Below are 23,859 nucleotides of genomic sequence, written 5' to 3' on the forward strand. Positions count from 1 at the left end.
GTATTTTTAGTAGAGATGGGGTTTCACCATGTTGGCCAGGCTGGTATCGAACTCCTGACCTCAAGTAATCCGCGTGTCTTGACTTCCCAAAGTGCTGGGATTACAGGCGTGAGCCACCACACCTGGTCACATCCAGTCTTATGTTTGCAGGGAACATTTCAAGGTTTTGTATACCTAGTAAGAGGCAATGCTGGGTCTCTATTTTAGATGTTCCAGCTTCATGTTTTGTGCTTTTTACAAGTGCATTGAGAAAATCATACGATTAAGTCAAAAGAGCCATATTGGGATCCTCACTCTAATATTTAACAGCTGTGTGAACTCGAGAAAGTCATTTTATTTTTCAAAGCTGCAGTAAATGGACTCTCCATGGATTATGGTAAAAATAGTAGATGATAAACCTGATTCTGCTCTGAAATGTATAAAGCGTAGACGTGAAGCCTTTAATGGAATAGGATGCCTGTTAATGCATAAAGGAGGTGCCTGGAGAGGCCAAAAATTATCTTTATTAAATGTAATAATTGATAGTTGCTTCTCGGTATAGCCCAGACATAAAGGAAACAAATCTGTCCTCTTGGTTCCCCTCATCTGTTCTTGTTTTTCTCTTCTCCCATAATATTTCTCACTGCCTAACATACAAAATTTCTTTATTATGTCTACAGTCTATCTTTCCTCTTACCAGAATGGAAGTTCTAGGAGGGATGGATTTTTGTCTGTCTGGTTTGCTGAGGAGTTCCTAGCATCTAAAAGTCTGGCACATGGCAGTCACATAATAAGTGCTTGCTGAAATAGTACATCCTTTTGCTCTGCAGATCACTCCAGTGCTCTTTAGCTGTGAAAATGTAGGGTTTCAGGGAGAAGAAGGGCATGGCGGGCGTGGAAAAGTTCATTAGAAGCTGGAACTTTCTGCAAGGCAAGGAATTGACAGCTCAGCTCCTCTTCCTCAAGGTTTGAAACAGGGATTCCCATGGGAGCTCCAAGGGGTCCCACACCTGGGCCAGGAGCCCAAGAAAATTGGCAGGTCACCAACTTGGGGAGGACAGCGGTTTAGGTTGTTGACTTGGGTGTAATGAACAAACTTAGAGATTTGTGAGGGAGTCTGTTTCAGCATAACTTAGGAATGATTCTGGACAGGCCTCCAGTACTGGCCCCTTGGCGTCATTCTGCTTTGAGAATAATGGTATGCCAGAAGCTATACCAAGGTGACAACTTGTGTCCTGGGCTTCCTGGCTGCAATGAACTGCCATCTTCCTTTACGCAGTGGGCAGGGAAGGCAGGAACAGGTTAGTATGCCCGCCTTCTGCTTGGGGTTTTGAATCTCTTGGGACTGAGTTCAGGACCCAGGGTTTTTGAGAAATTGGAAGTAGATGGGCTGGGAAAACCTTAAAGAGGGATTACTGTGCTCTCTGTTAACAAAACATAAGATGGTTCAGGTAATTAATTTCAAAAATAAAAGAAATGTGACCATATATGTAACATGGCAGGCTATACCATTTCATGTAGGTAACAATATAGTTTTGTTTGAATATTGTTTTTGCTCCCCCAAGTGACTTCGTTAAATATATGACAATTTGGTTTTCAAAAAGTCAGACACATCCCTGTTCCCTTTTCCAAGTTAACATGGAACTTAGTTTTTTTTAAGTGAGAAAGAAATACCACTTGTATTTTCAGTTTGCCTCAACTGTCACTATATTCTACCAACCCTCACTCATACATTTGTGCTGTACATATATACACACATACATACTGCAGTGTGTTCAGCAATTGCCAGTTCCTTATTTATTTCTTGATATGAATGAACTAAGAAAAAAGTGCCAATTGTTCTTTCCAGAGATCATGCATTCTGATAGAGAAGATGCAGGAATCCCTTTTCTAAAATGTGTCTGCAAAGCGGCTTGCTCCAGAGTTGAGCATGTGCTGTTCAGGCGACCTGGTGAGGGTAGAGGGGGTCTTAGGTTAGGTTAGACATATGTATATTTAAAAATACTCCCTCACCCCACGACATGCATGACAGAGGCTCTTTTCTTAATTTTTTTTTCCAGGAGTGATAACCACTATTTACCACTTTTTATTTCAATATCTGGGTCTCCTTGCTCTCCCTCTTTTGACCGGTGTCTGTGTGTGTGTGTGTGTGTGTGTGTGTGTGTGTGTAGACAGAATATGAATGAATGAATGAATGTGAATTAGTGACTTTCAGCCCTCTTAAAACTGTGGACCCCACAGAAGGGTCATATATCTCGTGGAAAGATCAGAGTGCAGGTGGTGGGGAGGGGCAGGAGGAGGGCTCTGATAGGCTAGGTCTTCAGTCCTGTCAACCTCCATAGTTTTCAGAATCCAAGCACACCTCAAGACCTCTCTTCCAACCCTGCTGTTCCCACTCTTGCCTGGATGAGTCTGACCATTTACAGATACCAACACTCAGGCAGAGAAGGCAACATTCCAGAAACCTAACTGCCTCAGGAACTCAAACTTTAAGATGACCTGTTTTGATCAGATCCTAGGTGGCAAACATTAAGCTAAAGTAAAATAATTTAGCAAAAGCAAAGCAGAATCTGGTCAAGGGTGTTCCAGGAAGAAATGGTAGTACGAAAGAGATGGAAGGGCAAACTTTATCCTCTGATTCTAGAATGTTCTCTCTCCCAATTTCACAGCACCGAATCATAGGAGAGTGCTATGTTCCAATATTTGTATCCCCCACAAATTCATATGTTGAAATCCTAACCCCCGTGGTGATAGTATTAGGGGGTGGGGCTTTTGGGAGGTGATTAGGTCATGAAGACAGAGCTCTTGTAAGAGAGGCCCAAGGAAGCTCATTTATCCTTTGCATCATGTGAGGGCACAGCTGGAAGGTGCCAAGTATGAACTAGAAAGCTGGGCCTCCCCAGTCATTGAATCTGCCAGACCCTTGATCGTGGGCTTCCCAGCTTCCACAACAGTGAGAAATACATTTCTGTTGTTTATAGGCTACCCAACTTAGGATATTTGGTTATAGCAGCCCCAAAAGACTAAGCCCAAAGTGTGTCACTAGGGAGAAGGGTAAGGATCCCTTTCTTCCCCTTACAGTTGTCCATGCTTTTTCTCATCTTAGAATTGTCTTTCGGACCAAATTCGATGGCAACATTGTGCCAGAGCTTTCCTAGCTGGGCAGGATTCCTGCATCTGCCCTCTGTATGTTCCAGAGCTTGCTTGTTCCTGGGGCCATCCCCAGGTTTTGTAGAAAACCAGGCACTGCATCTTTGAGGACCAAATTAAAGAGAAAACATATTTTGTTGTTGTTGAATACACACTGTATTTAACTTTTTTTAATCCCAGAGAAGTGAAATGCAACATCTGTTTGAGTTTATGTAACATCTGAAGGCCGACAACTCAGAATTTCCTAATTAAAGTCATTTTTAAGGCACTCTGCAGAGCCAGCTTTCATCTCTTCCTTTGTTGGGTTTTTCTCCAAACTGTAGCAGAATACCTGGTTTCTCTTTCTTCAAAGTGATACACACATGCTCATGCCTTAACCTGCTCTTCTGTCCTCCAGGACAACGAAACACAGCACAATTCCAAGGAGGAAATGGTAAAGGAAGGAAATACATGGTGTAGGGGAGCAGGGTAAGGAGAGAGCAGAGAGGACACGTACAAGTACATTAACTGATACAGTCGGTCGTAGCTGAAAAAAGAGCAGAAGGGAAATTGAACAGGGTGGGGTGGGCCAGATGGCTGGCAGCCGGTGAAAAAATAGGCTACGTTTCCCAGTGAGATCTAAATTAATTTAGCTAGTTCTCTGTTTTGTTTTTGTTTTTTTTTTGTTGTTGTTGTTGTTTTTTTTTTTCATTTTAAAGATAGGGCCAGTGCAAGGGAGGTATCTCAAAATTATGGAGGGTATAATGTAGGTAAGTGTGCTTGCTTGTGCTCATGCACTTATGAAGGGCTGCGCTTACAGACAGGTATGATTTGGGGGCTCTAAAATGCCCTTCTGATATAAAAGAATCTCCCTTACTGGCACTTCTGTGCCTGAAATTCCCACCACTACAGCCACTCTTTCTGATTAAGGCATTATCTGTAGCCCCTATTAAAACGTAAATGTCACCTGGGGAGGGTAACATTCGACTCTTTAGCACCCACTGACTGAACTGTCACCTATCAGAGAGTAGGACCCTGAGAGATGGGACATAGGGCAGGGACATTTGGACTGATGGGGAAAGAAGGCTTGATGGTATGGGACGCTGGAGAGGGAATGGCTGGGCAGCTGAGGGGAGTGTGTGAAACAATGCTTGGCCCGGGAAATTACTTAGATGGAGGAGATGGGATGGCAAAATGAACTTACCCACATCACAGGTTTCCCTAGGCTTTCTGTGCGTGTGTGTGTGTGTGTGTGTGTAGTGTGTCTAACAGTTTGTATATATTATACATTCTATGTATATACCTGATATGTAATTCACTGGGGCCCATATGAACATAATACAGTGAAACTCCATCAAGTGAAAGATAACGAAAGCCCTCAACTGTTTTCATCTAAAATGTAATCACATGTAAAGTGAAGTCTGGCATCTCTATAGATCTAGATGGCTTGTATGTAGATAGTGTGTGCACATGTACATGTACACACACTCACACACACATTTACTCATACCCAGCAGTGGAGATCTTGTAGATGTGAAGGGTGAGATGCCTCTTCTCAGCCATCTAGGATTTGAATGCACAGTAGCTGCTGCATTGTGCATCCAAATCCTAGATGGCTGAGGAGGTTGGTTGTTGGAAAAAGGACTTGCTGGGGGAGCATTGTGACCCCTTTCTCTGTTAACAGTAGATCCTCATTCAACTCAGGTGGCTCTGCAGAAATGGCCAAGGCTTGGGTTATAAGACTTACATGGGCCATACCATCAAGATTGGGACTTGGAGACGGAAATGTCACCAAAGTGCCCTTTAAACTTTTGGAGTTTGGGAACCTGGAGAAGGTGCAGGTGAACAGAGAATCTTGCAGAGGATAGGTTTCTGCTCCTAGAAAAGCTGGAAATTGTTTGGGAGCAGCCCCCAGGCTGGATGCAGGAACCAGCCTCAGAGTACCACTCATGGGACCTGCCCCCTCTCCAGGGATCTGCTATGGTTGGCTGAGCTGATGGGGAAGGTGCAGAGAGAAGGGGCTGGAGGAATGGGAAGAGGACTCCAGAGAAAGTTTGGGAAGTAAAGATGAAAGAATCTGGATGGGGAGGGGCAAGGGAGAGGTGATACTAGAACTTTCCAACCCTATTTTCACGTTAGAGTCATCTGGGTAACTTAAAAAACTCCGATGCCCAGGATCTACCCTTAGATGCTATAATTGGTTTGGGCAGGGGACCAGGCATGGATATTTTTTAAGCTCCTCAGATGATTCTAACGTGCATCTGATGTTAGAATACTACATCAGAGCAGAATGAGAAGTTTTGTTCTGCACTGTTAGGCTGAAGGTGGCTGGTCAATCCCCACCTGAGTAAAGGAGAATGAGAGGACTGGTGCAAGGTGGTTGGGGTGGAGGCCGGATTCCGAGAGCTATCTAGACAGTCAAGCCTCTGCTGATTTGTGTGACTTTACAGCCTTGTTAGCTGGTGATTTCTAATCCCATATCTGGTTGAAAATGTGGCTGAGGTGGAGGTGTTTGGGCATAAAGAGAAAAATTTCCCTCTCTATTCTGAAGCTTAAAAGAAATAATTCACTGTGCTCTATGGGCCCAGGAAGACAAATTCTGGGGCTGATGCTTAAAAAATGGAAATGGATTTTGTGTTGTATAATAAATATAAATAAATACATCAGTAAGCAAGCCAATAAATAAATCAATAAATAAACCAGTGCACACCATTTTTGCCCTCTTAAGGTGGTTTTCCCCTCACCCCATTGATCCTGGTGACTTACACTCTGCCCCGGTCACCTGAAGGCACCCAGCCTGGCCGCGGAAGGGGGAACAAGATGACTGCCTTGGCCCTGGCTCTCCAACGATCAGAGAACGCAGAGAAACCTAGAGAGGCCACCCACATGGAGGAGGAGGAGGAAGGAAGATACAAATCCCCCGTTTCCCACCCAAAAGCATAGGGAGGGAAGGCAGGGTTTGGGAACCAAGGCTGGGCCACGTTAGGTATTTAAAGTCCAGGCTGACCAGCTCTTCATCCCTGGGAGGCTTCACTTTGAGGGTTGGGGAAAGGACTTGGGATCTGAATGAACCCCATCTTTCCACACACAAAAAGATACAGCAGGCACAATTCTCACTTCAACACAGCTCCCCATGGGCCAAGCAGGCAGCCCAGTCAGCCCAGGGCAAGTGCCACATGGATCATGGAGGGTGGGTAGGAGGGACTGGTCATGGGACGGGAAGAAGGCGAGGAGGTAGGCAGGATGGCACACGTTTTAATGGGAAATCAGCTGTCCAGGGATTCAGCTTCTGGAGCCGCCAGCCATTGCTCACTTCCTCCTTCTCAGTCTCTGCCATGTGGTTGTGCTTGCTGGGCTTTCCTTGTCCTACTAGGAGACCTGTATGTGGACATGGAAACATGTAAATAAAGCGGGCATTAAGACAGTGATCGAAGAAATGTCATTCCCTAAAAGCATATGGTCATGATTTGGGCTCCATTAACAGATTTTAAGGGGAGATGACCCTGAAATTTTACATAAAATTTTTGGTATTTATTTTCATATGCACTTCTCTATAAAGAAAAAATATAACTTTCATATGGTTATTTTAAAAAGATTAAAAACTAAAATAATATTAGGGATTACAGGTCATTTATATGTGTAACCCATTAGCAAGGCACCAGGCAATCCTCAGAAATGGGGGGGAAGTTGAGACCCCCAATGGCATTGTTTTTTAGCATCCAAAGCACAAAGGGACTTGCAAGAATCACTGAGTGACCAGAGCTCTGTAGCTCACCCAACATTCCTGTGCAAGGGGGTCACACCATGACTAAGCTAAAACTTACTGTTTTATTCCAGAGTCCAAATCACATGAGATAAAACTTACTTCTTGAATATACAACATTAGAGAAAACTGAAATTACTCAGTTATTCAACCTGAAGTTCTCATGTAATAGTTGTGGCCATAACAAAGTGGGTGAACTAAAGTTTTAAAATTAGAAAAAAGCAGTCTTGAACATATGAAGAGAGTCGCTCTAGGGTAAAGCCAAGCATCAGGCATCCTTCTCTTTTTTTTCTTGATCATTCTGCTGTTTGGTATCTTTGAATTTTTGATATGCTCTTTGCTTACAGGGATGTACTGCTATAATGACACAAATTTTATGATTATAAATTAACATGCTGCCTTTTCAGATTGTATGCGTGGTTTCAATTTTAGGAGAAAACCAAATTTCAAATTCTTAGGTAGATGGTAAAAAAGACTTGTTCCAATTGTTTGAAGTCAGTAGACAACGCCATTACATATATAATTGGGGACTTAACGGCTTAGAAGACAATGTGCCATTACATATATAATTGGGGACGTAACAGCCTAGAAGCCATTCTAGAAAGTGTTCCTCTGCATTCCCTGTGCTGTGGAATAGCTGCCATGCTCTTTGGTGCCACTTCCCCTTCCTGCAATAATGAGATTGGTTAGAATTGGTCAGAGGCACTGACTGTGCTAGGCTTTGCCAGCCCTCAATACCTTATGTGACATAGAATGACAGACACAGCAGGGATAGAGGGGAATGAGTGGGGCACAATGTGGCTGCACGTGTGCAGAGGCCTTGAGACACCCTGAGTCTGCCTGCTGCTCCTGGACCATACTGTAGAGATGCCTGTGTGCCAATCACATCACCACAATGACTGCTTTATGTCATCATTATTTCACTATATTATTTCTGTTATATTTATTATACAATAAGGGTGTCTCTGGGTTAGGATAATTTTTCTGCAGAAAATATTTTAAATGCATGTTTGGATTCTATCAGTTTTCTCTAAGGCAAGGCACAGAGGCTCAGAGCTCTCCGTCAAATGTGCTCTCACAAGCCTAAAAGCTTTGAGGATGAATATGGCACTGAGATTGGCCTTCTTCCCATTTCACTGATGGAAAAGTGAAGATCCCAAAGATGGCCTGCATCAGACCACCATCAAGCCAAAATCAGCCCTCAGGGGTCTCAGGTCTTCTGGTCCATGAGACCACCCTGTGCCAATGAACATCGCATTTGATACAGAAAGCAGGCTTGGAAAGATCTAATTCTACAGAAGAGAAAAAGACAGGATCATGTCAAGCTGCAGAAGGTTTGGAATCCAACTGAGTTTAAAGCTGCTTATTCTTTCATAGCAAATGCCCTATTTTCCTTCTGATGAATGTGCCTGAAGAGGGCATTTTCCTTTGTTTGATTTTGTGAGTGGCTCCTGGAAACAGATGCTTTCTTGCTATTTCAGAAGACTTAGGAAATTTTTTAGGTGAGACAGATGAGTCCTTAGTTCCCTGATGCGTGTGCATGTGCGCGTACAAAGAGATGGGGGGCGTAGCCTCTCAGTCCTTGCTCATCTGATATGCATGTGCAGAGTCTTTCTTTCTTTCCTAATTAGAAGTAATAGCTTTCCATAGTTTCTGGCACGTGAGGGAGTGAAGTGGGAAATAATTTAATTGGCTGTCTTGCTTTCAAAGCCCGGTTTAATGAAATAGTTCTCAGCCTGAAGTGCATGTATTATCTTTCCTGTTATTTTTCCAATTAACATTTCATTGGATCACGTCTGTGTGGAATATTCTAATTGGTTTGAAGGGTGGGGTGAAGGGACAAGAGCAGATGGAGAGATAACCAGCTGTTTCTTTCATCCCCAGTGTCTGTGCCCGTACTGATGTGGCTGTGGGTTTTTCCTAGTGCCTTTCCTTCAAAGAGCTCAAAGTGCTCAAGAGAAGTCCTTCCCTGTCAACCTCACCCATCCTCATGGAGCCCCTAGGCCAGGAAGGCAATATCTTACAGGCACACTGGCTGATGCACTGGACAGAGAGAACTAAGCAGGCATTTCCCTAGGTTCTGGGCTCCCGTCTGATGGGTGAGCCCAAGAGGGAAAATGGGCAGCTCCCAAAGCTTCCTGTTGGCATTTTCTCCCTGAGGTCAGGACTCTGTTTAGTCCGACACATAGGAGACACTCACTACAGACTTGTTGACAGAACAAGTATTCAGAGGGACAGAACAAGTATTCATCCTCCTCCCTGCTCGATCTTCTTGTGAAGAGAGGAGTGAGTTGGAGGTGGGCATGAAGCAGGGCTGGGACTAGGGGAGGCAAGCCAGGTGCCTAGGATAAACACTGAAGGAGGCTCACTTGCACAGGGGCAGGTGGGTACAGGATCCAGTATTTAAGAAGGGACTTACTCCCAGGCCTGTGCATGGCCTGACAGTGAGTGCCTTCTTAAACACTGGATCTTATGAGACCAGCCTGGATAATATAGCAAGACTCCAGCTCTGTGAAAAAATAATAATAAAATAAAAATATTCTGGATCCTAGTGCCTGCTTGGGTCATCCAGTCCCAGGACTGGCATGAAGCAAACAATCTCTCCTCCTTTATATTTCCTCTCTGTTCCTAGTAATGCTGGCCCTAGGCTCAGCGATCTCACTATCCAAATACTTCATGGCACTGGCTCTATTCCTCATAGTCCCCAGTAAGGTCCATGTGGCGCTGGGTCGTGCTCTGTGTCTCTGGCCTCTCCCATCATTGCTGTAATTCTAATGTGTTTTCCCTTCTCCCGGGCATTTCTGACCCAGCACTCAGCTGTTTTGAGGATCAACCTGTTTTCTGGGTTAGCCAAGGACAAATGTGGGCCTGGAGGCAGAGGATGGGCTCCTATACTTGGCCACATGGCTTGCTGCCCAGAGGCCTGGCTTCACATTTGTCCTGGTGAGAAGAGCTGGTTAGGTTCTCTTAGGGGCCATTCCCAGGCCCAGCTGGGAGAGGCACAGTTTGGGGTATGGGGACAGGGAGCCCTTGGGAAGCAGCCCTGAGGTGAACTGTGTGGCTCGTCCACGTGGGGCCATGGGGAATGGGGCTGCCTCGGGCAGGTGCAGAGAGAGGCCATCATCATATATGCCTCCAGTGTGGTGAGACAGCCTGGGGGCTGTAGGGTACAAAGAAGTGTTTCTTCATTTTATTTGCACCCACACGGCCAAATCTGAAATAACACCGTTAAACTGTGGGGTCCCAGCCAAGATCTGGGACATCAAAAACTGTGTAGAGACCCACATAAAACTTTGAATATATATATATTTTCCTCTGAATCTCTTGTCTGAGCCCATAACAGGAAAAATGCAGCTGTTCCCGGCTGGCTTCTCTAGGTTTAAACTAGGCAAATTGGGCTGGGATTTCAAGTCTGGCCTAGACCTGACATTCCAGCCTCCTTTCCTTTCCAAAAGGCTGCTTGGAGTTCCAGCTACACATTCTTTCTAGAGCTGCTTCCTGGAGTGCTATGCAAAAATCTTTCTTTCCTTGACCACCAGGGTTCAGGCCTCCCTGAACAAACTAGGTGGCTGGGGGAAATGGGACCCACTCTCCGCAGGGGCCAAGCCTCACTTGGCAGGAAGAGTGAGTTCTCCTGAGATGGTTTTGGGCTTCCAAGTAGATGAGGCCAGAGGGCCTGCCATCAGCTTCAGGCCCTGTGATTCTACTCAAGTCACGGTATCTTACATGAGGCAGCACATTAGGCAATTTGCAGTATTTTCAGACATTGTCCTACTTTGTCTTTCTGATCGTGATGTTGGCTGGGCTGTATTAGTATCTCAGGTAACAGAGAAGGAAACCAAGGCTTAGGAAAGTTAAATGATTTGTTCAAGTCCAGCTACCAGCAGGACCTCCAAGATCTCAAGTCATGCTGATGTCCTGGGTTCTGGCCTCCTACCTCAGAGCACCCAAGTGGGCCTCTCTTCTAATGTGGGATAGGAGAGAAACCACTTGAAGGCACAGCCTGGGCCACCTGAACCCTGACTCCTCAGTGGAGCTTATTCTGTCTGGGTAAAGTGCATCCAGAGATCAATTAGGGCACTCTTTCCTAGTCAGCCCTGCCTGAGAAACAGTAGTGGCTGGACAAGCAGAGGAGGGTGCCTGCATTTAACCAGGGAGAGAATGTTCTGTGAGAATGGAGTAAAGGTCTGGGGTAAAAACATCTGTGTGCAGAGGGCTCAAGTTCTTAGTGTACCACTAATTTAGTGTGACCTTGGACAAGTCACTTGAACTTTCTGCTTCAAATTCCTCATTATAAAGTGGTGATATAATGCCAAAACATTACAGGATTGTTGAGGATAAAATGGCAAAATATTTGTGTCTGTACTATGTAAACTGTAACATACTAATCAGATGGGTGTTGTTACTATTAATAACAACGACAGATCAGGCCAATACTAAGACTTTCCATCTTGAACAGAGATGCCTCTCATTCTACACAAAGGAAATGAAAAACTCTTTATAAACTGTAAAGCACTTATACAAAGAGGGAATTTTAGGACCCTAAGGTTGGTGATGGGCTCTGTCATGGGCGAGTGCACCGCTGACCTGGGTGGGGATGACACTCCATCTCCCCAGATACCTTCCTGTGAGTGTTTGGAATGACCAAATAACCTTGACTGTCCTCTGGCCACTGAACTGGCAACTCTTCTGATGGCCTTCCATAGGCAGATGTCCTACCAGGGAAACTGGAACCAGATGTACTCAAGATCTCAAAAGAAATTAATGGCAATAAGACTCTGGGGTAAAAATATCTGTGTGCACAGAGCTTGCTCACTCAGCTCCCTTTCTAAGGATCATTTAGGCTTAATTATAGAGTTCAGGCATTCATTGAGTTTTTGATTAATTTTCTTTTCAGTTTGAAGAGTATGTGAGTGTGGTGGGTCTCTGTGTATGTGTGTTTACATCTTTCTTTGCAACTCAGTTGGGAGCTGGCTCTTACAATGTTTAATTGTGCCCTCAGTTCTAACAAGCATGTCCAATGTGCTAACCAGGGCTTGGAAAGCCACTGTTTCCACTGCTCACACCCCAAAGGCTGCTCCTGCCGTGTTGAGGGATGGCGGGTGGCAGGGCGTTGTTCAGCTGGGACCTCAGTTGCAGGATGCATGCTTTCCTTCCCCTTTTTGGCCTTGTGGTGCTGATTCTGAGGCCAGGGGAATAGATTGCCTACCCCAATTACCAAGTGCTCTGCTAAGAGCTGCTGAGTGACAGTTAGCTCACCCACACTGCAGCCCCTGTCAGGCATTATATTCTGGGATAACCTCCCAAAGGGTTTCTTTGCATAAGAAAGCGTGTTTGTTCTCGTATGTTTAGTATGTCCATTTAATAGATTGGGAGAGACAACATGACAGTGTAGATGAAAGGGACTAGCTTTCTCCTTTCCTTCCCTTCCTTTTGTGCCCTCTAGGCAGGGATGAACAGGAGAGGCAGAACAGGATAGTGGAAGGGCACAGAAGTTGGAGCCAAAAGGCCCCATTTCAATCCTGGCTCCTGACATTTTGTTTGTGTACTCATGGATATGCCACTTAACCTCTTTGGTCTCAATTTATTATCTGAAAATGGGGATAATAATACTCCTTATGAGTATTACACTTGTAAGACTGGGGATGAGAAAATGCATGTGGAAGGCTTTTGTAAAAATACTCTATGAATCATAGTTCTTTTACTGATCAGAATTGCTGCTTAGTACATACTTTTGACCTATGAGATATCATTCCAGTACCAGGAAACAGGGAGTTGTAAAAAGGTCCATGGAATGGGAGGTGGGTAGGCGACTAGCCTCCAACCTTCTCATGTGCCCCCATCTCATGTGAGATGAGATTTGGGAGATGTGCTTGGCTCTTCAGTTGGCTAGGTAAGTGAGCTACAGCAATGACCCAGGAATGTAAAGTGCAAGCAGCGAAGGGCCCAGATTAAGGGTTCAACCTCAAAACAGCTGTCACAGATAAAGGGAATCTGGAACATTCAAATTTTCTTTTACATAATAGTAACAGGGATTTTCTCTTGTTCTTTAAAGAACGGATCCAATTGTCTCTAGTTTTAGACTCATTGGTTTGTGGGTGAATGGATTAGGGATGATGATAATGTCTTGGTTGGAGAAAAGAGGCTGTGGGTCCTAGCTAAGTGTGACCATGTTGTGAGATGAAATTTGGGAGACGGGGCCTTCTCTTGGCTCTTCGGCTGGCTAGGTATACCATTGTGAATAGATGACCTAATTTAACGAGGCCTCAATTTCCTTTGAGATCATGGACTAAAAGATCTCAAAGGACTTGATTAAGAAAACTTAAGACCTGATGAAATGCTTTTTCCCCAAGAAGCCATGTGTTGTGTGTGTGTCTAAGCCCTGAGACCACCCAACTAAAACTTACTTAATCATCAAGGCACTAAATGAGCCCCTTTAAACTGATGGCATCTGGCGTCAGGCCCATGCACTTTGAGGGGAAGGAGGGCTGGATGGGAGGGCAGAGGTGACCTCAACAGAGATTTCAATGTTAATTCTCTCTTGTACAAGAGACTTTCATTTGGCAATATCCTGACTAAGCTGAAAGATAACGATCCACAAATCACAGGAAGAAAAGGGGTCATTTCCTTGTAAAACAACAGTAACTTGAAAATAATTGGCTAAAGGGCAATAGAGCGTTCTGCCAGGCTGACTTCAGAGCTGAGAGACCCAACTGTAGAGTTCACAATGGTATCAATAACAATAATCACAATGTATACAATGCTTTTAACTTTCATAAGCACTTTCCCATTTTTTTCATTTTGTCATTACACAACTTCCCAGAAAACTGTTGTGGGGGTAATTTCTTTTAAAACTCTGAAAAACTGTGATTTTTCATGGCAAACAAGTCTAGCTAAGTATGCTACACCTTGCTTCAGAAATACAGATATGCTTCTGAAAAAGTTATTTGTAAATATAGTTGTGTAAGTCATACTTTAATGCACTAGGGGAATTTGCAAACATAAATCTTGTATAGCATTTTGTAATGTAAATTCTGATTAATCTGTTGTTTGTTACAACTTTGGAGTTTAAAATATCAGGTTTTCTTAAAGTGGGGCCATATGGATTAGATTCTAGGATCAGTATCCACTCTGCAGAATCCCATAGGGGTGGAGTCTAATTCAGTCTGGGGGAGAGAGTCCTGCCTGTGGTGTCAGCATGGAAAATAAGCTCCTTTGTACTTTAGCCATGGAGCTCTCTGGGGCTGCCTTTCCCAAATAAAACAAGGAAACATGGGAAGGGACAGAGAATTCCAAAGGTAACAGCTGAATTATTTCTAAATGAATGTCTCCAGGTCCTTTGTGAGCCACTGATGTATTATTAATGTGTTGTTATAAATAACTTGCCATCAATAACTAATCTATAACAGAGTAGCTGATGGTTGGGGTGTGAGGTTAACACTACATAATTTGGAGTAGATCTGTTAGCACTCTTACATAAGTAAGTACCATCCCCTGGGACTAGAATCTGAAATAAATTAGACTAAATGGAATTTTTAATAAAAGTAATAAATCCTCCTGCTTTTTATTCTCTATCCACAAACTCTAGTAGAAGACAGCTCTTTGGAACCAACCATGAGATTGTAAAACTGCCTTGAACTTCAACTTTCTCCCTCTGAAATTAAGCTAGCAGTGCCTACTTATTAAATCCACAATGACAATGTGAAAGTTTTATAATTAGTTTGCATGGAAGGGGGTGGTGAACAAGCAAATATATATACAACCATATATATGATTGAATTATTGAGAATAAAGGGAAAAGCTCTTTTGAGGTGGGGGAGGAAGGGTGATTCAAGCTAGAACTGCAAAAATCCTCACTGTAAAGACTGGAAACCCTCAAAAAGAAGTTTTATATTGGCCTGACTAAAGGAAACCTGGCCTCTCATCTTTACTGGTTAAATCTTAGCAATACAGGCTTACTTAATATGAGTAGCTTAGATTTTCTTTAAAGAGGTCTAAAGTTAAGCCTTAGGAAGTAGTTTCTCACAAATGTTCAAGTTTGAGCTTCTGTGAAATAGAGCTAAAATAAATATATATAAAAATATACAGCATATGTACATACAAAGGCTACAGGTAGATATGTAGGCACTGTGTGGCAAATATGCTAATTATGCTACATGCATCCTTCATGTGTGCATGCATGCGTGTGTGTGTATGTCTATGCATACATGTGTCCATTCTATGTGTTCAGATCATTCAGAAACTCAAAAGAAATAGAATGAAAATGCTGTTCTTATTTGCTGAAATGTTCTTGAAATCTTACGTGGTTTCATGGCTTATAATTTTTTAAATATAAATTTAGGGCTAATCATGGGAACAGAATAAGCAGCTGTAAACAAAATCACAGTTAGGATTTCACTAAAACATGGACAGGGCCCCAAATATCGTAACTACTGCAGAATACAGGAATTACAAAGCCAAATACTGTGATTAAAAATACTCTGAATAAGCAATCTTTTTGGAAAGAGGTGGGTAGATGGAACTAATGAAGTGTTTCCGTTAGTTCACATCAGCACCTTGGACAGTTCCAATGAGGCTTTCTCTCTCAGAAAGGAGCAAATATCAGTATTTATCTAGTTTTCTAAGCATTCATTCCAGTGAGTGTGTCGATCTGATTATCAACTAATAAATGCAGAAGTATTAATGTGCCACAAAACCTTATTCTTTCCTCTCCCCATCACCCATTCTTTCACCACCCATTTCCCCAGCACCCTCCAGTCAGACAGCAGGAGTCTGTCTTACGACCACCTGGTGTGGATGTTTTCACTCCTACTTCTAATTGGTTGGGAAGCAGCATTTGCCACAGGCACTGTTTAATTTCGTTTCCATCCCCTGCATCTCACAGGAAAGAAATGGTGAATAGTTGAGATAAAGGAATCATCCTGGTCAGCTCCAAAATATGGCTACTTGCATGGTAATCACAGCAAGTCTATCAATCAAATCAGTGATTTCTTTATTCCTAAGAGGAAGGGATTTCCTAAGGATTATGGTTCTACCACCCAAGGAGCAGCCCTACTCTTCAAAAGTGGCTGCAAAGGCTGGCAAACCAAGAGGTCTGCTTTGGCTCAGAAACTCAGTTTGGCTCCTGCCACCCCTGGCACCCTCACTGCATGTCTCAGAGGCGTGTGATCCACACACAGTCAGGCCAGTCCGCTTCTACTTAGGAGGGATCACAACCAGAGGTGGCCCCCGCTTGGGCCTCCACATGAGGACCTGGGCATCATTGGCATTGGGTTTCACTAGTGCATTAGGGGGGATGGGTTCCATCCGGCTCAGGATCCGGGGCTGCTCCTGCTGAGTCCTGCCCACCAGCCGGGCCCGCTGCCCCAAGAGCTGAAGAGGGTCCACCTCAATGTCCACCCTCATCCTCCACTTGATGGTCTGCAGAATGATCTTCTCCTTTGTGGTGGTGTTCATGGCCACCAGCCAGGTCGTGAAACTTTGGTCTCTCTTGATTCTTGTGAGCAGCGGCACATTGCTGTCGCTCACAGGCACTGCCCATGTCACACTGGGGTAGAAGTTGTCATTCATGCTGACGGAGAACCTGGAGATCTTGTTGGTGGGGCCAACCAGGGTCACAGTTTCTGTGGTGTTCCCGTACCAAGGGTAGCTCACCCCATCTGAGTCACTGATGGCTTTTACTCTCCCTTCCCTCAAGTCAGGCAGTTCCCAGCTTGACCTGGCAAAGCAGAAGACATGCACAAGAAAAGAAGAGGATGAATGAATTTTTCAAAAGCTGGAGAGGTGCTCACTGCTTACTAACATAGTCAACTTGGGCAAAATGTGAAGTTCACAGGGGGAATTCAGGTCAAAAAGTTATATGCTGTGCTGTTTCAGGATTAAATGAGAACAAACCAAAATAAAAGAACAAAGCCATGCCAAAACAAGTTAAATACAACCATGGCTGACCCAATTGAGAACAGGAAACTCAAAGAGGCAGTTGTGAGACCACAAAGAGACATCAACTAGTTAGATGATGGTAATCAGCAGTTTAGAGGAATTCCATTACAAGGACCACTTTCTTGGAAATATGAGTGTGAATAAGGTTTGCTTTTTGGGAAGAAATGATGGTTGAAATTCGATGTACTTGGAAGGCAGTATCTGGGGGAAAGAAGGGCAAAAGGAGGCAAAGTTAAAGGTTATATTAATTTCTTAGGAAATCATAGTAATAGAATTTCTACTTAACAAAGAGGGTTGTTTAAATTCTAGGCATCAGCCAATTCATCACTTAGGCATAGAAAATCGTAACATGAGGAAATCATGGTCATCTTCTGGAAACCATCTGAATGTGAAAGTTGTTCTACAGGCTGGCATACACTCTAATGCACTGCTCTCCCATTGCCTTCCAGGCCAGCCTGGAAGCCTCACAGCTTAGTTTGGCAAACTTGCCATTCTGGCACCTACCTACTCCTCCTGGCTGCCTCTGACCTTGTACAGGAGGAGGAGGAACCAATGTCTCTACCCCCTGCTGTAGACTGTTGCTAATAATAATTGCTGATACTTATTGAGTTACTCTATTACAACCATTGTGCTAAGTACATTATCTCAGTCAATATTCAAAATACTCCACAAGATAAATAAATTTTTATTTCCATTTTACGCACGAGGGGATGAAGGCTTAAAGATGTTAAGGTACATGACAAAGGTCCTAAAGATTGCAAGAGGTGAAGCTGAGAGTTGTCTGACTTCAAAGTCCCTGGTTTTGGCCACTGTATCATACTGTCTCCCAAAGTACCCTTACACAGCGCTGGAGGGAGCTAGAGTGGAGAGGACTCAGGCTGTCTAATGAGTTAGTAGCTCCAAGACCAGTCATGGAGAACTGGACTGGACCCCAATAAGGGCAGAAGTTTAGTCAGCAGAGTCTGTTGATGCATTCTCCATATTTTCACTCCAGGTACCAGAGATGGTGCTTGGTAATAATGAACTAGAATTTAATAATTAAAGAAATGAGACTGCTTTATTCATCAGCTAAGAGGCAGTGGTCTTGTTTGATATAAAGTTCTTCCTCCTATGAAGTGACAGAAGATCCTGCAGGGTTTTATGCAAGTGGTCTTAAAGGGAGTTGCATTGTCAAGCTAGTGCTGATTAACATCTCAGTACCCTTACTGTCACACTGGGGACATGGAGACACTAACCACTGCCTCCTACTGACCCCACACAGTACCTCCTAGGCCAGTCAGTCCCAGCCTGAAGTGAAGGGAGGGCTTGGCTGCCTGGGGAGGAGGTGACCCCACAGCTGCAAGAGCCTTTTCTCATCATGCCCTTGGTAACTGCTGGGAATGACTGCAGTGTATCATGGTTGGCAGACACTAAGTAAGGAATTGACCTGATGCAGAAAGTCAGAGCTCATTTTGCTACATATGCTTTTGCAGCTGAGGGTAGTAGCTCCAAGTTAATTCTATGCCATTTCTTACTGTACAAAAGGGAGTACATGTTCTTTGAGTGGGTCAGAGGTTGGGCAGAGACCCAATCTGCTCATTGGGTTCATGAAACAACCATACTGGAGTCGGTTTCATGCCCCCAAGCAAAGGGCTAAGACAATTCTTCAGTCACAATACATCTATTTTCTGTGTTGCCTAAATCTTGTTTTTCATTTTGGTTGTGACCAGTCCCTGCTGGCCTTTGAGTTCCTTCTTAGAATTGGAGGGCAGGTATTCCCAGCAGTGGCAGACTGTTCTTGCTCTCCTACCCTACACACTGGGCTTACTGTGGCATATTCCCTGGGGAATTTGGTTTTGAGTGGATGTACTTTTTATTCTGTTACAACATAGTCCTTTTCAGGCTATCTTGCTGGTAGATTCAGTGACTTTGTCTATAGAGTCTTTATAGTTCTCATATTTTTGCCTCCCGTCTTCCTGCCCAGAGCTGTGTGAGCAGAGACTTGGGCCCAGGGTCTGCAAGTCAGCCTTGTAAGACAAATCATAAAACTTAAGTTTGGTCCCAAGTTTTTTGAAGAAAAAAAAAAAAAAAAAAAAAAAAACAACAACAAAAAACCCAAAACAGAGATAATACAATAAAGACAAACTCTTGTGGCTATCTCAGGAGGGAAGGAAAATACCCTTTTCTTGGAGGAGTTTCTGGAACAGAGAAATACAACAGGCTTCTTAATCATCACATCAGAACAAACACATCTGGCCACATGTAGTCACTGGGAATAGTGATATTGGAGGCTACACTTTAGTTCCATCCACACTGTTGTTACTTCTGCAACTGTGCTTTTGGGAATTCCTCAGGTCAGAGGCATGTTCTCTTCCATAGCCCTAGGGAATTAGGACTACATCATTAAGGGATGGTTTGATTTTGGAAACAGCCAAAATTCATTATGATTTAAGTCTAGTGAATAGGGAGTTGCTTTCTATTTGAAAAATAACACATTTTTCCTTTATGGAAAATAGATACTAATGTACACCCCAAGGCAGTGACCTTCCCTTCTTCCCTCTGTCTCTCGCTCCCTTCCTTTCTTTCTCTCTTTTTTTTCCAAAAAGAGAGTTATGTCTATAAAATGCATGACTGGTTTATGTAGCTGATAAAATGTCTTTGGTAATGGTTTTTTGAGAAATCTCTGCAAAGTTCCAAGAACAGTAGCACTATTTGAGTCACTCAATGACCATTTAAGGGGATTACTTTGAATGGAATGCCAGAGGCATTTCAAACTCCATATGGCTCAAACTGAACTCTTCATTTCCACCATAAACCAAGCCGTCTTCCCGTCTCCGCTGCAAGGGGTGGCCCACTGCTCACCCAATCTTCAAGGTCAGAAGTAAGGGCCATCTTTGGCTCTTTCCACACCCTCCCCTAGGCTGCCACAGTGACTGTATCACTGCATCCTGTGAATTTTGCCCCATAAGTGATGCCTGAATTTATCTCCTTTTCCCCACCCAACTCTTACTGCCTTCACTTAATCCAAGCCCTCAGCATCTCTTACCTGGTCTACTGGAATGGCGCATAATTTGTCTCTCTGCATCCAACTCTGGTCTCTCTCAAATCCATCTTTTAGGTTGTCCAAATGTTCAAACATGCAAATCTGATCATGCTCTTTCTATACATAAAATCCTTCCAAGGCTTTTCTATATGGACATCGTTGGCATCACCCACAGGGTAAAATTCAAGTTCCTTAACAGGACATACATGGCTCTCCATCATCTGGCCTTCCCATCTCCACACACCATGCATTTCTCACCTCCATTGCTGTGCCCTCTGCCTATGCTGTTCCTCCTCCTATTCAATTTCCACTGTAGTGAACTACTCATCCTCTAAGAATCACCACATGTATCACCTCCTCCAGGAAGCTTTCTCTTCCATGCACCCATAGATATATCTACAACTACAGGTGTCAGATTGTATTATAATGATCTATGTGTCTTTCTCATTAGATTACAGGTTTCTTGAGGCTTAGAATTATGACTTATTTTTGAATCACTAGTGTCTTGCACATTGCTGGCACATAAAACTTAACTATTTATTTAAAAAATAAGTACTTTATTTGAATTATTTTCATGACTATATTCCTGGAGCTTGGTAGAACTTGTATACAACAAAGTGTTTTATTACAGTTTTATACTTTATATATTTACTCACCTTTAAAAAAATCTAACATCTATTCATTTAGAATCTATTATTAGAATAGTATCATGCCTTGCACGAAAAGTTGCTTATCCTTAGGAGGAGGCACATTTAAATGAAACTGAATGAAGTAGTGAATATGGATGTATTTTAGTGACTACTTGTGCTATCATATACCTACATACAAAAATGAGTGTCAGAGACTCCAAGTGATACAGCAATTGGGAGACATGGACAACCATGCAGGCTACAGCAGGGGAAAAGCTTTGTGAAGGAAATGGCATATGAACTCTTTGGAATAGAGACAGGCATTCCAGGTGGGAGTCTGTGTCATAGGCTAAAGTGTGATACCCAGCATGGATGTGGAGTGTCCAGGAAACAGAGAACACTGGGAAGAGTGAAGACACTGCTGGCAGGGCAGGGTAGTATCGGTTTGTGGAGCACCTTCAATAATGGGTTTAGGCACCTGGGCTGCGTCCTAGAGGTGGTGAGACTTTTGCTCAGGAGAGTTAACTGCGAGGAAGAAGAGTAATGAAAAAAGTAGGATTAGAGTGTTAAAGGGAGAGAATGAGGATGTTTAGGAGCTTCTGCAACACTGCAGGTGATCTTTAATGAGGGCTTCATCTAGACTGGTGGCTGAGAAAATGGACAGGAGGTGTCACATATAAGAGATATTACAAAGGTAGGTTCTCCAAGGTTTGGTAACCAAATGCCTGTTAGAGGCAAAAGAAGAAATAAACAAAAAGAGTCACTCAGAAGAGGCAAGTATGGCTGACTGTGTGTGTGTGTGTAATCATTCACAGAAGTAATAAGGTTGTGGTCTCACTGTCCCTGACATTTTACACCCATCCCTGAACCAATCGCAATGGTATTTCAAGGTGTAGTACCTGACTGCTGCATTAGAGCATGAGGATGGTGAGGATGGGGTTGTGTTTGTCTTTGCATCCTTTGTCTGGAGCATGGTGTCTTGCACGTGATGCATACTTACTAATCTTGTTTCTCTTTATATCTCATTATTTCTTTCTCAGTGTCCTTTGCTAGTTCTGCCTCATCTTTCAACCTTTTAACATTGGAGAGCCCCAGGGCTTAGGCTTTGGTCTTCTTCTCTTTTCTATCTATTTGCATTTCCTTGGTGATCTCATCTGGTCTCATGATTTTAAGTACCATCTGCACTGTGACAACTTCCAAATTTGTATCTCTAGGCTGGATTGCTCCCTTGAGCTCCAAATCCATATATTCACCTGCCCACTTGCCAAAAACTTTGGAGTCACTCTTGGCCACTCTCTCACATTCCACATGCTACCTCTCAGCAAATCCTGTGGATGCAATCAAAATACATCTAGATTTCAACTCCTTTCCACTACCCCCATCACCATGACACCGGTCCAAGCTAGAGTTGTCTCTCTTAGATTACTGCAGTGGCCTTCTAACTGGTCTCCTTGCTAATTACTCAACTTTGCGTCCCTGGTCTATTGTCAACATGGCAGCCACAGTGATCTTGTTAAATATTTGTAAAATCATGTCACTTTCTTCTTCAAAATGTTTCCACGCCTCCTAAAGCACTCAGGAAAAGCTCAGCTACTTAAAATGGCTATGTGGCCCTACATGATCTAGTTCCCTATTTCCTCTCTGATTGTATCTCCTTTTCTCTCCCTCTTGCCCATTCTGGCCTCTGTGCTGTTCACTGATCATGCCAAATAAACTCCCACCTGAGGGCCTTTGCACTTACTGTTCATTTCACCTGGAACAATATTCCTTTGGATATCCGAAAGGCTTGCTTCCTTGCCTCCCTTATTCTTGGCCCAAATACCACGTTCTCATTGCAATCTTTCCTAACAACCATATTTAAAATTGCAACCTCCTGCCCCAGTGCTCCCCATCCCACATCTCTGCTTTATTTTTTCTCCACAGCACCTTTTAATACACTATAACTTACTTATTTTGCTAACGGTCTGTCTCCCCTCATCCCACTCTCCAAATATAATCCCTAAGAATGCAAGGATTTTTACATATTTTATTCACTGCTATATCTCCAGTACCTAGAACAGTGCTGGGAAAATAGTTCAAAATCATTTGTTGAATAAATATCAAATTGATCTGAGGTGAAAGATAAGTGGAGACCATGAATTTCAATTTGGACACTGCTGTATTTGCGGAATTGACTAATAGGTGGACACTGTGTCTGAGTTAATTGCAAAATTGGGTCCAGAGCTTAGAAGAAAGTCAGGGCTAGGGATGTAAATTTGGCAACCATCTGCACGGAGAGGATCAGGTGCTGGGTGAGCTCTTTGAGGATGACAGACCTGTCACATGGCCAGAGACAAAGAAGAGTATAAAAAGCAAAGGAATAGCCAGCAAAAAAGGACAACTGATTTCCAAAGTTGAGAATTTCAGGGAGTCAGCAGTGTCAAAAGCCACAGACATAGAAGAGAAAAAGCCATTCAACTTGTTAATTCTCAAGACAGCAGTAAAGATATGCTGGTGGAAGCCATTCTGCAAGGGAATTAACAAGCACAAGAAAAAAAATGAGAAGAAGGTTGGCAACAAAGGGGAGAAAAGAGATGAAGTAGAGAGCTGGTCCAGCATCATGGCTGAAAGCAGCATTCTGGAGCCAGACTGCTTAGGCCTGTAAACCTAGTGCTACTACTTACTAGTTGTATGAACTTTCTGTACCTGTTTCCTCATCTAAGAAATAAGGAATAAAGATAATAACAGTACTTACTTGATGTACTTGGTGTGAGAATTAAAAGAGATAATGAATGGGAAGTACTTAGCACAGCTAAATACTTTCATGTGTAAAACAGGAAGAAAAATAACTCCAGGTCTCCCTACATCTCAGAACCATTACAGAAATCAAATGAAGTGATGATGTAGGAACAAATGCTTTGTAAACTACAACACACAATGTCTCTCTCTCTATATATATAATTTATATATAAATTACATATAATAAATACATGATTATATATATTTATATATAAATTATGATTATATATAATAAATATATATTTATAAATAATAAAATATATCTATATATAGTTTTGAGATGGAGTCTCACTCCGTTTCCAGGCTGGAGTGCAGTGGTGTGATCTTGGCTCACTGCAACCTCCGCCTCTTGGGTTCAAGCGATTCTTCTGCCTCAGACTCCTGAGTAGCTGGAACTACAGGCATGTGCCACCACACTCAACTAATTTTTGTATTTTTAGTACAGACGGGGTTTCACCACGTTAGCCAGGATGGTCTCATCTCCTGACCTGGTGATCCGCTTGCCTCGGCCTCCCAAAGTGCTGGGATTACAGGCGTGAGCCACTGCGCCTGGCTGTCATGTTAGTTATTATCTAATTCCCTTCCTTCTCCTACAACCCTTCTCCTCACTGTGGTAAACA

At 43.2% G+C, this 23,859-nt stretch overlaps 1 protein-coding gene across 2 annotated transcripts in view; it reads right to left on the minus strand.

Annotated features, from left to right (window-relative positions):
- Nucleotides 1–1,753: 1,753 nt before the first annotated feature.
- Nucleotides 1,754–23,859, minus strand: part of FAM78B (family with sequence similarity 78 member B) — a 118,145-nt gene continuing 96,039 nt past the window's right edge. Inside the window, exon 2 of one of the 2 annotated variants that reach the window (XM_063625042.1) lies at nt 1,754–6,486. In XM_063625042.1, coding sequence (XP_063481112.1) covers nt 6,432–6,486 — 55 coding nt within the window. In that variant the 3' untranslated portion in view covers nt 1,754–6,431. Of the gene's footprint in view, nt 6,487–15,846; nt 16,590–23,859 lie in introns of those variants that run through there. The other variant, XM_063625041.1, reaches the window with a different exon arrangement.

The sequence above is a fragment of the Symphalangus syndactylus genome, chromosome 12 (genome assembly GCF_028878055.3).
Source record: "Symphalangus syndactylus isolate Jambi chromosome 12, NHGRI_mSymSyn1-v2.1_pri, whole genome shotgun sequence".
In the NCBI taxonomy this organism is placed as follows: domain Eukaryota; kingdom Metazoa; phylum Chordata; class Mammalia; order Primates; family Hylobatidae; genus Symphalangus; species Symphalangus syndactylus.